Below are 14,398 nucleotides of genomic sequence, written 5' to 3'. Positions count from 1 at the left end.
TTATGCATGCCCATATTTTAAAAAAGATATATGTTCAGATGTGGGGTTTTTGATGACAAAGATGTATGACCAAAACTTACAGTTGGGATATATGCCAAATTCTAATATCTGTTTGAACCGTTTAAGTTATGAATTCTCTTTTGATCATTTAATTTTGTCAAAGTATATCATTTAGTGAATCATGTGTTTCACTTCAAGTATTCACATATAGTCATAGTGAACTATCTATTTAACTTCCTCAAAAATAGCAGATGAAGTCATATGTTTAATAATTTGTTTTACAAGCAGAAAATAAATATTTTTTATGGACCAAGTAAAACACTATAATAAGAAAAATGTATTCACATGTCCCTGTCCTTTTTGTAATTTCTGTTTGTAGGGACTACATTGAGGCAAAATGGTTTCATGTTAAGCTATTCCGCTTTAATTGTACAACCAAGCAACAGGAAAAGCTTACAAAGTAAGAAAAATGTTACCTTTCCCTTTCGTATTTTTAGTGTTTAGCAAAGCATCAGGGAAGACTTTAACAGAGTAACTCTACACGTTTTATGAGAGTGAATAATTTAAAATAGAAAGTGGTTTTAAACATTTTTAAAGATATTCGACTTAAGCTTAATGGGTTTAAACTTTTATTTTGGGATCTTGAAAAAGGTTTAACATTGTGATTGATTGTCACAAGTTCCATATTTTGGTTGATTTTAGGATTTATTGGTGTTTCTGGCTATTTTATTGAAGATGAAAGAGGAAATGGATGTCGAAAATCAATTGTTGCAAGGCCTGGTGTGATAAAAATCATAAAGGGTAAAATAGTCTTTTGTTGATTAAAAGTAAAATTGGATGCGTTGAATAATTCCTATTATATCCTTTGACCGAAAATTGTCACCCATTTAATTAAGGAGATCCAATAATCTTTTAAAATTAAAAAAAATGTATCAATCTATTTCCTGCATTTATTTTAAACACGGAAACTCATTAATCAACATTTAACATTATGATTTAGAACCAATCACATACTTATTTATCGTAATACTCTAAACTTTATAAAGATTTTATTATTTATTATATTCGTTAACATAGTCACCATATTGCGTTGATTCTTCACATTCCAATCGTTCACAATTCCAGTACCGGAGCAGGAGCAGAAGAAAAACAAAGATTCTAATCTGCATCCCTTCAATACCCCTTCAATACCTGTAAGTCAAAACCCTTTAAACGAAATCTGCGCATAGTTATTCATTATACATTTAATCAGTAGATAATGAAATTTGTGTATCTGTATATGTGTGTCTGCATGTATAATTCAGAAAAGAAAAACATGTACATATGCGTGTCTGCTCTTATGTATGTCTGTTTATCTGTATCTGCATGTGTTCTACCATCTTCATGTAATGACCGCAACAAAATTTACTTAAATAATTTAACATGTACTAAATGATGATTTCACTTTGAAAATTCGTTTCATGAAGTCATGGATCCTTAAATGGTTCAATAACGAAGATAAATTTTTTCCATTATGTTATTTTAATGGCCGAACAAGTATTTTACAAACCAGATTTTATATTTATAAAGACCATTAATATATTATATTTTACTTTTGAAATTGATGTTCAATTAATTTATTATCGTTGGCATGATAAAGAGCAATCTACATAATGCAACTTGGTATAATGAAGCTTTACCAATTGCATTACCAAAGCTTATGAAAAAATTATTACTTCCAATCAATTTGAAGTTTCCAGATCAATTTAAAAGACTTAGATTTATGAATGTCTTAATGACAAATACACAAAAACCATAACTTCATTTGTTCCTAGGTTATTACTTTTTACTTGAATCATTTAATTATGTTTTTTATTGGTCAAAACCCTCTAAAAGAAATCTGCTCATCGTTATTCATTATACATTTAATCAGTAGATAATGAAATCTGTGTATCTGTATATGTGTGTCTGCAATCACCATGAACGATTAAGAAGGAGTAAAAAGTAATGGTTTTAAAAATCTCCACTTGTAGTTAAATACTTACCATTTATTATGTAATTAAATACTTACAAATCAAAAACTTATTAAAAATACAATATAAGTTTTTTAACTTAATGAGATATTATTTATTACATAATTAAATTTTAAATTCTATTTAACATTAACACCCGTAGATTCCACGAGTTTTCACCTAGTAATTAATAAAAAAAATATTAATAAAAAATGGATTAATAATGTGGAAGGGTAAAATAGTAATTGTATTTTCAGTTAATTATAGAAATAAGAGAAGTTTAAAGGATTCTTAAATTTTCGAAATTTAAAATTTAATTTTTTAAATTTCAACATTTTTAAAATTCTAAATATTTAAATTTCATGTTATAACCTAAATTTCAAGTTAATATTCATCATGAAATATACTATACACTTGCTAAATTCTAGTCAACAAAGCATATTCGTAATAGAATGTATATAAAAAAAATATTAACAACATGACGAATTCTGTAACAACGTAAAATTCCAATTAAATTTTTAATTTTTAAAACCACCAAATGTATATCATATCAAAATTTCAAATCCGAAACAACAGTGTTTTCAAAACAAATTCCCAAGATCTCTCAAATGTGAACTCCATCGGTGTGAGTGTGTACGGGTCAAGCCGCCGCCTTCCCACGGTCCTCGCTGGTACCTGAGACATCAAACACAACAACTGTAAGCATAATGCTTAGTGAGTTCCCCAAAATACCACATACCACAAATACGCCACTCGAGGCTAAACCCGACCCTCTGGTCAAGATGTCTTAGCGGGACCCTCCAGTCCCGCAGCTCGTCGGACCCTCTGGTCCAGTCATAGCTCACTGGGCCCTCTGGCCCGTTCTGAATCGTTGGACCCTCAGGTCCGGTCCATATAGTCATACAACATACAAATAACACATATCATACAATCTCATAGATAGCACATAAGACTCTCTGGCCAAACCAGAATACCACTCAAGGTAACGTATAGTGAGAAGACTCACCTCGCGTGTCTCGGTAACTCGTAAATCTCTTAACCACTAGTGCTCGATCTCCCGAGCTATCGTCCTCCTACAACACAAGTGTATTTCTACTTAATACTACTTGACTCTGGCTGACTAATACCACGAAGTCAAACCAGTCAACACTGGTCAACGGTCAACGGTCAACCCGACTCGCCGAGTCTGTCGTGGACTCGCCGAGTTCCTTCGGGAACCCGATCCCTCTGAATCTCTTCCAACTCACCGAGTCACTCACCCGACTCGGTTACTCAACCCCTGGTTCGTAATCGTTGAACAACCCGCACCAACTCGCCGAGTCTGGGGAATGGACTCGGCGAGTGCATTCCATGCACAACCCCAAACAACCTTCTGAGGTCAGATCCGCTTCACTAACTCATAGATCCAGTCTCCTTAAGCTTATTGACCACGTAAAGTCCAAGTCTTGATGCTCATCAAACATTGAATAGCTCATGAATGGTGTTTTAGCCTCAAATACATTGATCCCAAGCCAAAACCTCCATGGATGCATATAAAGCTTTGGCAATGAGGTGCTCTGGACCTCTATGGGTCCAGACAGATCCAGGACCTTAACTCGCTAAGGGACCATGAGGACACTAGATCTAGCCACAAATGGGTTCAAAAGCCCTAAATCTACATGAACATCACAATAACAGAGAATGATTCGGGATTGTACCTCAGATGTGATGTTATGGACCTCAAATCTTCAAGAATCCACCCCTCTCTTGCTTCTTCTTGGCTAGATCTCCTCTTTCCTTGCTAGACAACAACTCCAAGATCAATAATGGCTCCTTCCCTCACTTGAATCACTCAATTGCTCTAGGGTTTCACTCTGGGGACTGATGAGTGCAAATGACGGCCATAAGGCCCTTTAAATATGCCTCAAACCCGAGAATTAGGGTTTCATTAAACAGCGTGGACTCGTCGAGTCCGGACGCGAACCCGCGTCCAAATCCGCGATCATACTCGGCGAGTCTAGGCTCCAACTCGCCGAGTCTCCTCACAAATTACCAAAATAAATTAATAAATAATACCTGGAAATCCGGGCTGTTACAAATTCTTTATTGAATAATGATATAAACAAAAATTTATATTGGAGAAAGTCATAATAGAATATTAATATACATAAAAATATGAACTTGTACAAAAATAAAGTATACACACAAATTCATGACAAAAAAAAGTTAATTAAGTTATATGTATTCTAATAAAAAAATTTTGTTCTTGGTCTTGACTATGTTCCTTTCTTGGCCTTCATTATTTTTTATTTATTTGAGTTCCTTTTAACCTGTAAATATAAAAAACAAAAACATATAGAATAAGTTGTATGCAAAAATTCATAACAGAATAACAAGAAAAATACTAAGATGTATGTAGAAATTCAAAACAAAATAACATAAACACTAAGTTGTATAATAGAATAACATCATAAACCATTAAGTTGATCTTAGGTAAAAAGTCCATCATCAACCTTTTTTTTTTTGGTTGTTTATTGGATCCGTTGTAAGATTAATATGTAAGAGTGATATTCATATAAAAGTATCACCATAATCAATAAAATAATAAAACATAACCAACTAATCAACCAATATTCTTGATAAAATATGATAAATTCATTCCAGAACAAACGTATATCGATTCATCTATGTATCATAACCAACTATCAAAACAATATTCATGTTAGAATATCACAAATTCCATACAGAATAACAACTTTGAATGAAAATAACATAAAAAAACAAGGACATTTGTATAAAAAATGCATATAATTCAATATACACAATTGAGAATTCCAAACAAAAAACATGTAAAAAAACAAATGCAAAATCCTTTTAAATCAAACAATTATAGAAGATTCAGTCCTTCCAATTGTTTCCAAATTGAGAATTACATATAACTTTATCTCCGTATTAATTATATGCATATATTAAAACTCATCCTGTTTATAAATAGGAAACTTTATCAATTTCAAATTTTAACCACATCAATTTGTACAAAAGACTACTTCGTCCTTCAAATTCTAACAACCGTCTTCCCCAATCATATACTCCCACTGTCAACGGTTTTCAAATGTTTCTCCAAAATCTTTGTAGTCCGTCCTTATTCCTTTTTCCGACTGGCTGTCGTTTGAACCTTACGACTTCTTCTCCTCCAAGAAAATAGGGTTTGAATTCCATTGCTTCTATTCATAAGGTATCTCAAATACAATATGTATATGTATATATATATATATATATATATATATATATATATATATATATATATATATATATATCACACGCACACACTAACAATACTTCTGAAATAAATTGACAGAATTGGTTCCTCTGATTGGGGGCTCTTTGTTCCTCTCTGAATTTCAAAAAAACAACGACAAAATTGGTTTCTTCGTATGTAAATTGGCTACCATATGGACTTACTTTCTTCACTTTGACCATTCGTGTAGGAACTCGATAAAGAGAGACTTCTCAGAGTTAATTTCAACCTTCTCCTGTAATTTCCAATCATCGTTTTACGAAATTTATTTTGTTGTGTTTCAATTTATCTTCATACATTTTTTTGATGCCAATTCATCATTTGTAGCCGACATGAATCTGCTTCTCAAATTTTAACACAAATGCCTAATTTCTAATCATCGATTTTAAGAAATTATGTATGTTGTGTTTCAATTTATCTTCAAAGAGGTTGGGTGCTCAATCTACATCTACGTTTTCTCCTAAGATAGACAAAAACGGCTGGGTCCTTGCCGGCGACATCACTCTGAACATTATGATTGACTTTGTAGATGGACACATCGACAAAATCTAGGGTTTATAAATGATTTCAGTATTTTTCGAATTTATGACTTTTTTTTCTACTTCCTAATTGTTTCAATTTCGAATTATCTTTGGTTTGAATTGGTCTATCACGAACTAAACAGGGTAACAGGTATGTCGTATATGATCGATTATTGAAAATCTCTTTACGAGGTTTAGTCAAAGAAGAACTCTAATAATGAATCATTGGGTTTTTGTTTTCGAATCCCAGGTAGGTTCCCTTCTTCATTGTTTTTTTTTTGGATATCAAGCGGTTTATCCTCCTTTGGTATTTATCGCCAGTAAACAAGTTGTTTAAAGTTATTGTTTCTTCATCTCCATCTTCAAAAATTGCTAGTGTGTGTATTTGTTTCAATATGTAAGTGTATGTTCATGATTCCGTGGGGGTATTTGTGTCTATTTGTGTCTATCTGTTCATCGAAGTTCTAATCGGTTGTTTACAATCCTATTCATCAAATTTTGTTATAACTAGGTGTATTACCCGGGCTCTGCCCCGGGACAAATTTATGTTGCATATTCATGCGCCATTTTCCATGTAATGTTAGTAAAAGGGATTTATGTTAGTAGCCTACATCATTTTTAGATGCATTGTGTATTGGCTTTTGTTTAGCGTTGCTTCAATTTGTGGAATAATGCTTTTATTTTTATTCATGATGTACATGTGTTGGTAGATGATATTATCGGAGGTAGATTATGCAGATGTAGAATTCTGTTTGGTTTTTGATAAGTGGATGTTAAGCATGTATTAAAGATAATTTAATTAATTATAAGTGATGGTCTTGTGTGTAAAAGCATATGGTGGAAGTGGACGTGACGGTTATTATAGGTAAGCGAACTATGTGACATACATAAGATACAAGTGTTTTAACATAGTTTACCACCAGGGTTGTCAGTTATACATACGATACAATTGTTTTAACATAGTTTAACACCATTCTTATTTTTTGTTTCGTTGATATACAAAGATGTATGAAAAGATAAATACATGTCATTGGATGTGTAGATAAGATATTAACAATGTAGTGGGTTGTGTCGCAGGGTATGAGGGATGCATTTGAGATTATGTTTTATCCTTGGTCCTTGTATTTTTTGTGTTTCTGAGTCGAGGTTTTTGGAACATCAACTGCACAGTAAAGAGTGCTGTCATATAATGTTTGTATAAATATAGAAATATTTATAAATCTTACCTGGAGGGACGAGTGGTAGGCGTTTACCGGTTTTGCGTGATTTTTTAGGCATTGTCACGTCTATGTTGTTGATTCCGGTGTGTTCTGTTGTTGCTGGCGCAACTGTCGTTTTTAGCGGTGATATGGTTGGGTTTTCTGAAATTTCACACGTAGTTAATTTGGTGATTGTATAAAGGATGTTGCTGGAACTGGATGATTTGTTGCACTCTATAAACATAGTTCTTGTTGAGCCTTTAAGTTGTTCAATTGTTGAGGGTAGAACTTTTTTGGTGTCATCGGGGTGCTTGTTAAGCATTTCTTGCATGGATGTATTTGTGAGGCAACGTGTGGCTTCATCAGACATGAAGATGGTTGTAGAGTTTGTTGCATCTGCGATAACTGCTGCGATTTTGTAGCTGCATGTGCAAATATGGTTACATTGTTGTTTTTAAGAATAATCGGGAAAATGTAAGTTAATGTAGGTGTATACTGGAAATTTGGTTGATTGGTTGTTCAGTGAGTTGTACAGAACCACTCGTCGCCTTTCTTGAACATTGATCGCGCACATTTGGGACACCAGACATAATACCAGGTATCTCTAAAAGTGAAGTCAGAAATTGTTGCTTTTACCACATATGTTATTCCTTACATATGTATTCATTTTTTGTTAGCATATGTTGTTTGTAGCAATTAGTAAATTAGGAAATGTAAGAGTCATGTAGCTTACCATAGTTTGAGAGTGTTCCAGACTGTTGAATTGTTGTAAAGTTGTTGCTATAGCAGATGGGGTGGATGGTGCAGGTAGTTGTCCTTGGAATCTGGTTATTTTATTATTGAGTTAGTAGTGTATATTTTTCTACATATATTATTTGTGTTGTTATGAACGGATATGACCTGTGGATTAGAGATCATGTTTTTGCTATCTCGGGGTTTACACACATATGTGTTGCGCTAGTAGATGTTAGTTTCAAAGTTACTTTGGAATAGATAATTATGAGTTGGAAATAGGAAACTGTAAAAATTGTAGTGCATGTAGGTAAAATCTAGAACTGACCTGTGTACAATGTGGCTTTCATATTGGTAAGGGCTATGACTACTGGATTGGAGTGTGATGTCAGTTCTTTTCGGTTGAACTTGTCTGCAGATTCTATGCACTCCTTCCACAAAATTATTGGCATGTCTTCAACACTATTTTAATATTAATGAAGATAATAAGTGCATAATTAGCGAGTGTGCTATATGTAATATATCTAATATTTATAACTCATTAAAGCGTTAATTTTAATTTGGTAAAATAGATGGCAATATGAAGTTAACTATAATTCTTTATATGAATATATAATGTAGGATTTTATACCTGGATACTTGATATTTTTGTCGGCAATAACATTTAGGTGTGATCTTGAACAAAAGTGGAAGTTTGTTTTTGGAATGCTACCGTCATCCGGTATTTCCTCAATCGTTGATGCAACCCCAACATTTATTTGGAATGGGTTGGAAATGAATTTTTGATATGGATCAACGTTAGTGCATGTATAGTCACTAATTTGGTAACATTGGGAGACAAATAGTGAAGACTCAACATATGATTGATCGGCTCTTTGTCCAAGTACTTGAATTGCATCCCCCCTAATGTATGTAGAAGATTGTAGCTTTTATTTTTCAAAGTAATATAGTGTAAAATACTATATTGACTTTCAGTATTACTTACATGTTTATCTATGATGATGAACCATGTTTCGTTTTTTCTGAAGTTAGGCTTCCATTTCTGCAGCACACGCACATGTATCATTTTTCCCAAGCATCCGGTGCGTAGGTTTGAAATTCTATCCATTTCGAGTGACATGTGTTTCTGACTGTGTAAACATGAAATATAGTTAGTATAGTCTACCATATTGTAATTTAGAGATGTAGTATAGATATATGTGACGTGTATGTAATTCAATTTAGTACAATTTAAGATTTTAAAGATCATGGATGATATGCAAACCTCATGCATATCAACTTTTGTTAGCAAATCTTTAAAGGCGACATTTCTGGTGGTATTTGCGGGTATATCACATTCAGGATCCAATAGAATTTTAATTGATTGTGGTGAGGTGGCTCTTGACAATACTACATATAGTTTCCCATGCGTGAAAACTAATCGTGGTAAATATTACCCAACTTTCTTTAGAGATTGTCCCTGGCTTTTATTAATGGTCATTGCGTAACATACTTTGATTGGAAATTGTTTTCGGGTGAAAATGAAAGGCAAATCAGAAGTGTTGTGTACAAATTTGATTCTTGGAATATACACCCGCTTTCCTACAGAAGTTCCAGTTATAATAAAGGCCTCGATAACAGATGGTAATAATTGGGAGACAATTAGTCTTGTCCCATTACATAAGCCTTCTTTTTGGTTGATGTTCCTTAACAGCATGATGGGAGTATTAATTTTCAAAAGCAATTCATGTGTTGGAACCCCTGAAAATTCTAATTTATTAAGATATTCTTGTGGATATAACGTGTCTAATTTGATTGTGTCTTGTGTATGCGAGATGACTGAATCACAACTGTTATACACAATTTGATGACCTGTATTCTTCAGTGAGATCAAAGCATTCACCTTATCTGCGGTTTCATTTGTCGGACAAATAATGGCTCTATCTGATAAATTTTCAGGTGATGGGTTTGCCAATATTTCACATCCATATACAAAATCTATAAGTGATTGAAGTCCTTTCGTTGTGTCAATGAGAAATTTGGGAGGTACATCTATAACTTTTGTGTTTTCTGGATCGGTTGCATCTGGAACGCCAATATTTCCATTTCCAATATCAAGGAGACAAGAAGCAAATTCAGATAAGGAATAGGAAGGAATAGTTGTATTATCTGCATTAGATAGACGCATATTGTCGTGTAACTTGTAAACGGTAAAGTGAGGCCATAAATATGAGTTAGGTAAAGTTAGGGCTATAATTTGTGAATTTGTGCTTTTTGGTTGAATGGGAAGTGTTTGACGGAAATCACCGCCTAACAGCATTGGCATTCCACAAAAATGACATTTGTTATTTTCGAGTACATCTTTCAACGATCGATCCAAAGATTCAAAGCATCGCCGATCACTCATTGGAGCTTCATCCCATATAATCATTGAAGTGTTTTTCAACAGCTCTGCAAGTTGGGTTTTCTTTTTATTATTGCAACATGATCTATCTGTAAGTTCTGTTGGAATTATGAATCTAGAATGTGCAGTGTGTCCTGAAGGGAGTAGTAGGGATGCGATACCCGAGGCTATGACAGCTAGCACTATTTTTCCTATAGATCTGAAGTATGACAGTATTGTAGTCCATAGATTTGTTTTTCCGTTGCCACCGTGTCCATATACAAACAATAGTAGTTTTTTTTGGTTTTGTTCAACATTTACAATATCCTCATATATTCTAAGTTGATCTGGTTTTGGCTGTAAAACCATAGACGCATGCTGAGAAGCTAGTGATTCTTTGTTGTAGTTTGTTTCTTCAAGGAGGAGTCGATTTCTAAGTACAGCAAGGAGTGACGGTGAAGGCAGAGGTAAGCCAAAATCTGTAAGGGATCTAGATGGTGTAGACGCAAGTAACAATTTCTGAATTTCCAACAGTACTTGTTGTTCTATAATGTCATCGTGTAAATTTAAGTCGGGAGTAGGAGACTCTAAAGTTAATTCATGATGAATGTCATCCCCCATTTTGGATTTTGCAGATTCCCATAAGAGAAATGGACTACCTACCTCACAAAATAGAAGCAAATAACAAACAAGAGACCGTAGTTCACTTGCGGTAGCCCAAGAAGATGCCTTTGTAAAAGCTGCTAACCATTCCCGTTCATCACCGGTTAAACCCAAAGCCTCACAAGCCGCACGAAAAGTAGAGTGTGTTATTCCGCGTACAGTACGAATATCATCGTATGATATGCACCCTTTTTGGTGACATAATAGAATCCTAAGGTAAAACAACTCTCCTGCTGTTGGGTGCACATATGCGAGCCTCCCAATTGATAAGCTATTTGCTTTAAATCTGTGGCTCCATCTTTTAGCTGAGGCATTCCAACGGAATTTTGTAGGATAATCTAAATATGTTAAATTGACCCCTCGTATATCTATGCGGTTGTTGTACATCCATTCTGTTAATGTTGTTAAAGCGAAAGTAGGATTGTTGACCACTAAGCTTAGTTGTGTATTCCCATTAAAAATAGTTGTCTGCATACCATCCAAATGAACAACTAAAACTTGCACAGCTGGGTTACGTTCATGAATTGGGAAGTTTAAAATTCTCCAGGCAGCTTCATGTGTACATATGTAACGACCGTCTAAAAAAGTGTTAATTTCATTGACAAAAGGCAATTTGCTGGAAGAAGCAATGTCAACAGTCGATTCAGATCGCTGTAGGTCAAAACGGACACGATCAACACCCTTTGAAACATACTTGAATAGATACTTTATCATTATATTCCAGCCACAATGTTCAACGTTTATATGTGCATCAATACGGGTGCATAATCGCTTATTGTAGGGTACTACGTATGCATTATCAACTTTTATGCCATTTTGGAGTACATGACATACCCCAGCGCGTCGCCTATAATGAACATATCCGTTATCATCAAATGTTGTAGACGAAGTGAAGGCTTTTGGAAAACGCTTACTACACTTATTATCACGCATACATGGAACATCCATATTTAACAGACCACAAGGACTATGTAACATGCAGGTGGTTACTGTCCGATATAATGCAACCTTGGTTGTAGGATCGGGCAATTCTGCTGAAATATATATGTCAACATCCGCGGGTTCATATATTTTAAACGGCGATGCAACCCAAAGAAGCAAATGACAATGGGGAAGGCCCTGCTTCTGAAATTCTATAGTGTAAAGATCTGGAAACAAATAGTAATAATTTGGAAAATATATATTAGACAATGACATTATTCAAGAGCAAATTATATAAAAATGCCAATATGATGAACAACTTACGCACATCAACTTCACCGAAAGTTTTATCTTCCTTGAAGAAGTCAACCAAAGCATCAACTTTAATTCGGAAAACTCGAGCAATAATGTCAGGTCTATCTTGAATATTACCTTGACCAATAGTACTTGTATATCGCCTATACTCAGGCCACTTTACATTACAGGTAAAAGTAATGAAGTATTGTGGTTTACCATGAACCCTACATATCGCCAACGCATCCTGATAATGCTTATACATGTATCTAGGTCCTCCCATGAAAGATGCGGGGAGAAATACACGCCTTCCTATGACTTGTGTATCAGTATCACCTCTAGACAAAGCATCATAAGTGCCAGTAACATACTCAGAACGAAGTTGTTGTTGATGATGTTCAATGTAATCTAGCCTTGATTGTTCAATACATGTATAAGCATCAACTAAATACTGCTGAAATAGGCGTTGACCACGTAATAAAAGCGAGTAAACACTTAAACGATCATGAATTTGATAGCTGTAGAACATATTATTTGTCAGGTTCTTATCCCGACTAGAAGATTGATTGTGTATCTGTAATTACGAAGACCAACCTGCTTCACCGTACGGAAATAATAGGGGATACATCAAAGGCATGTAACTTGGATGTAATTTACTTATACGTTGAGGTAAAACTGTATTTGAGTATATGACACCATCATAGGAGGCACCACCAACGTCATCTCCACAAACGATGCAACCCAAAGTACGGCAGCCAGGGGAAGTGTTAAATAGACGAACTGCATACGAATCCAAACTCATAGACTGCGAAATTTCTTTTGTTGTCTTAAAAGTACGCACAAATTCTTTGTTTGCAGTTAACATGTCACTTAGACAAGCAACAATATCCACAAATAACACCACGTTGTTGTCTTCACGAAAAGAATGAATTCAATTAGCAACCTCATTCTCAGTATCACACGTATATAACTGTAAAAAACGTGGGGGCCACCATCTTGTGGACAAAGAGACCCAATCCAATGGGAAATCTGACCAGATACCTTGAAGACGTATGGAGCATGACTTTTATTAATTTCTTCATCCACCTTTACACCAAAAGACGTCATAGAAAGCATGGAATTATATGCTCTGACATTGCGCATAAAACTATCATCTTCAAAAAACTAAGACAACACATTTGGTGGAGTGATAGGATTTGGAAGAAGAACATCACCCGATCGACAACAATGAGTATAACGTGGGTGATTAACTCGAGAATATCGAAGAACTCTTTCAGTAAACCAAAATAAAGCACCACAGAATTCGCATACACAAGAGCAATCACCACAATCATAATAAATGGGCAGTACATCATCATTAATGGGAAATGAAATCCTCCTTGAGCGACCCGATGTCGACGCAACAGAGGTAGAACTTCTTTTCCGTTTGTTAGAAGACATTAACGTAAAAGGCAACACTCATGCAGAAGGAGAAAGAACAAATGGTGATAGAAAGAAAAAAAAACTTTCTTAAGGAAACAACGATAAGTAGAATAATAGAAAACGCGCACAACAGAAATTATTGTAAACAAAAACAGGGAAAAACACCCAAAAGGAAAAGGGTAAAAGCATACCTTAGTCCTCGTTAAATGACTTCACTCTTTTGTTGAATAATCCAGGAAGATGATTCAATCCTTAGTTATGAAGCTGATTTGCAATCAAAATTCTGTAATTATAGCATTGTACTTAAAAAAATCTACCAGATTGTAACAATGTCATTCAAATACAAAGTTGATCACTTGTGATTTTAACAGTTTTATTGGAGATTGTCTTGGTTTGAATCATAGGTTTCAACTTTGAGGTGGTCTGCCATTTAAAAAAGAAAATACAAAGTAATGCCACTTTCCAGTTTTTATGTTTGGTCCTTTATCTCATGCTTTCGGAATGTGCTATTTATTATCATCTTCCTTTAACTTTCGATTTTGTAAACGGTTTGAAATATTTTGATTTTATATAGATTGAAGTTTCAATCAAAACTCTTCATAAATTTCATAAATTCTATTATGAGAATAACATCAAAATTCTCTCTTAGGGAATTGAGTATTCACTCATGATTTTGACCAAATAAAGTTTGACCAGTCAAACCAAACCATTTCAAAAATCATTTGAGGTTCGGCCTGGGTCTGGTCGTCATAAGACTCGATTTTTGTGGTCGTCATAAGACTCGGTTTTTGTGGTCAGATCAATGGACGAAGGGGGTGTTATTGAGGTCCAACATAAGAACAATTTGTTGGCGGGTGTTATTAGTGAGGAGTTGTATGTGCATCTTAAATGGTGGTATGTGGTGAGGATTATACAGTGGCATCATGCAGAATTGTTGCTTTTGCCTTCTTTGATTACTTATTGGGTCCTCAACCAATTACATGTTGTAATATTATTGTTTATTATAATGCAATCAG

The 14,398-nt window shown here is 34.4% G+C and overlaps 1 protein-coding gene across 1 annotated transcript; it reads right to left on the bottom strand.

Moving 5' to 3' along the window:
* Positions 1-4,295: 4,295 nt before the first annotated feature.
* Positions 4,296-12,489, bottom strand: LOC145090116 (uncharacterized). Its single transcript, XM_079028459.1, has 4 exons — positions 11,991-12,489; positions 9,157-11,893; positions 7,016-7,410; positions 4,296-4,300 (listed from the first exon to the last, which is right to left on the bottom strand). The coding sequence occupies exons 1-4, from the start codon at positions 12,487-12,489 to the stop codon at positions 4,296-4,298; spliced, it is 3,636 nt and encodes a 1,211-aa protein (XP_078884585.1).
* Between the last annotated feature and the right edge of the window lie 1,909 nt (positions 12,490-14,398).

The sequence above is a fragment of the Lactuca serriola genome, chromosome 2 (genome assembly GCF_051521515.1).
Source record: "Lactuca serriola cultivar US96UC23 chromosome 2, Lser_US96UC23_V15, whole genome shotgun sequence".
Lineage (NCBI taxonomy): Eukaryota > Viridiplantae > Streptophyta > Magnoliopsida > Asterales > Asteraceae > Lactuca > Lactuca serriola.
This window is presented reverse-complemented; position numbering and strand designations above follow the sequence as displayed.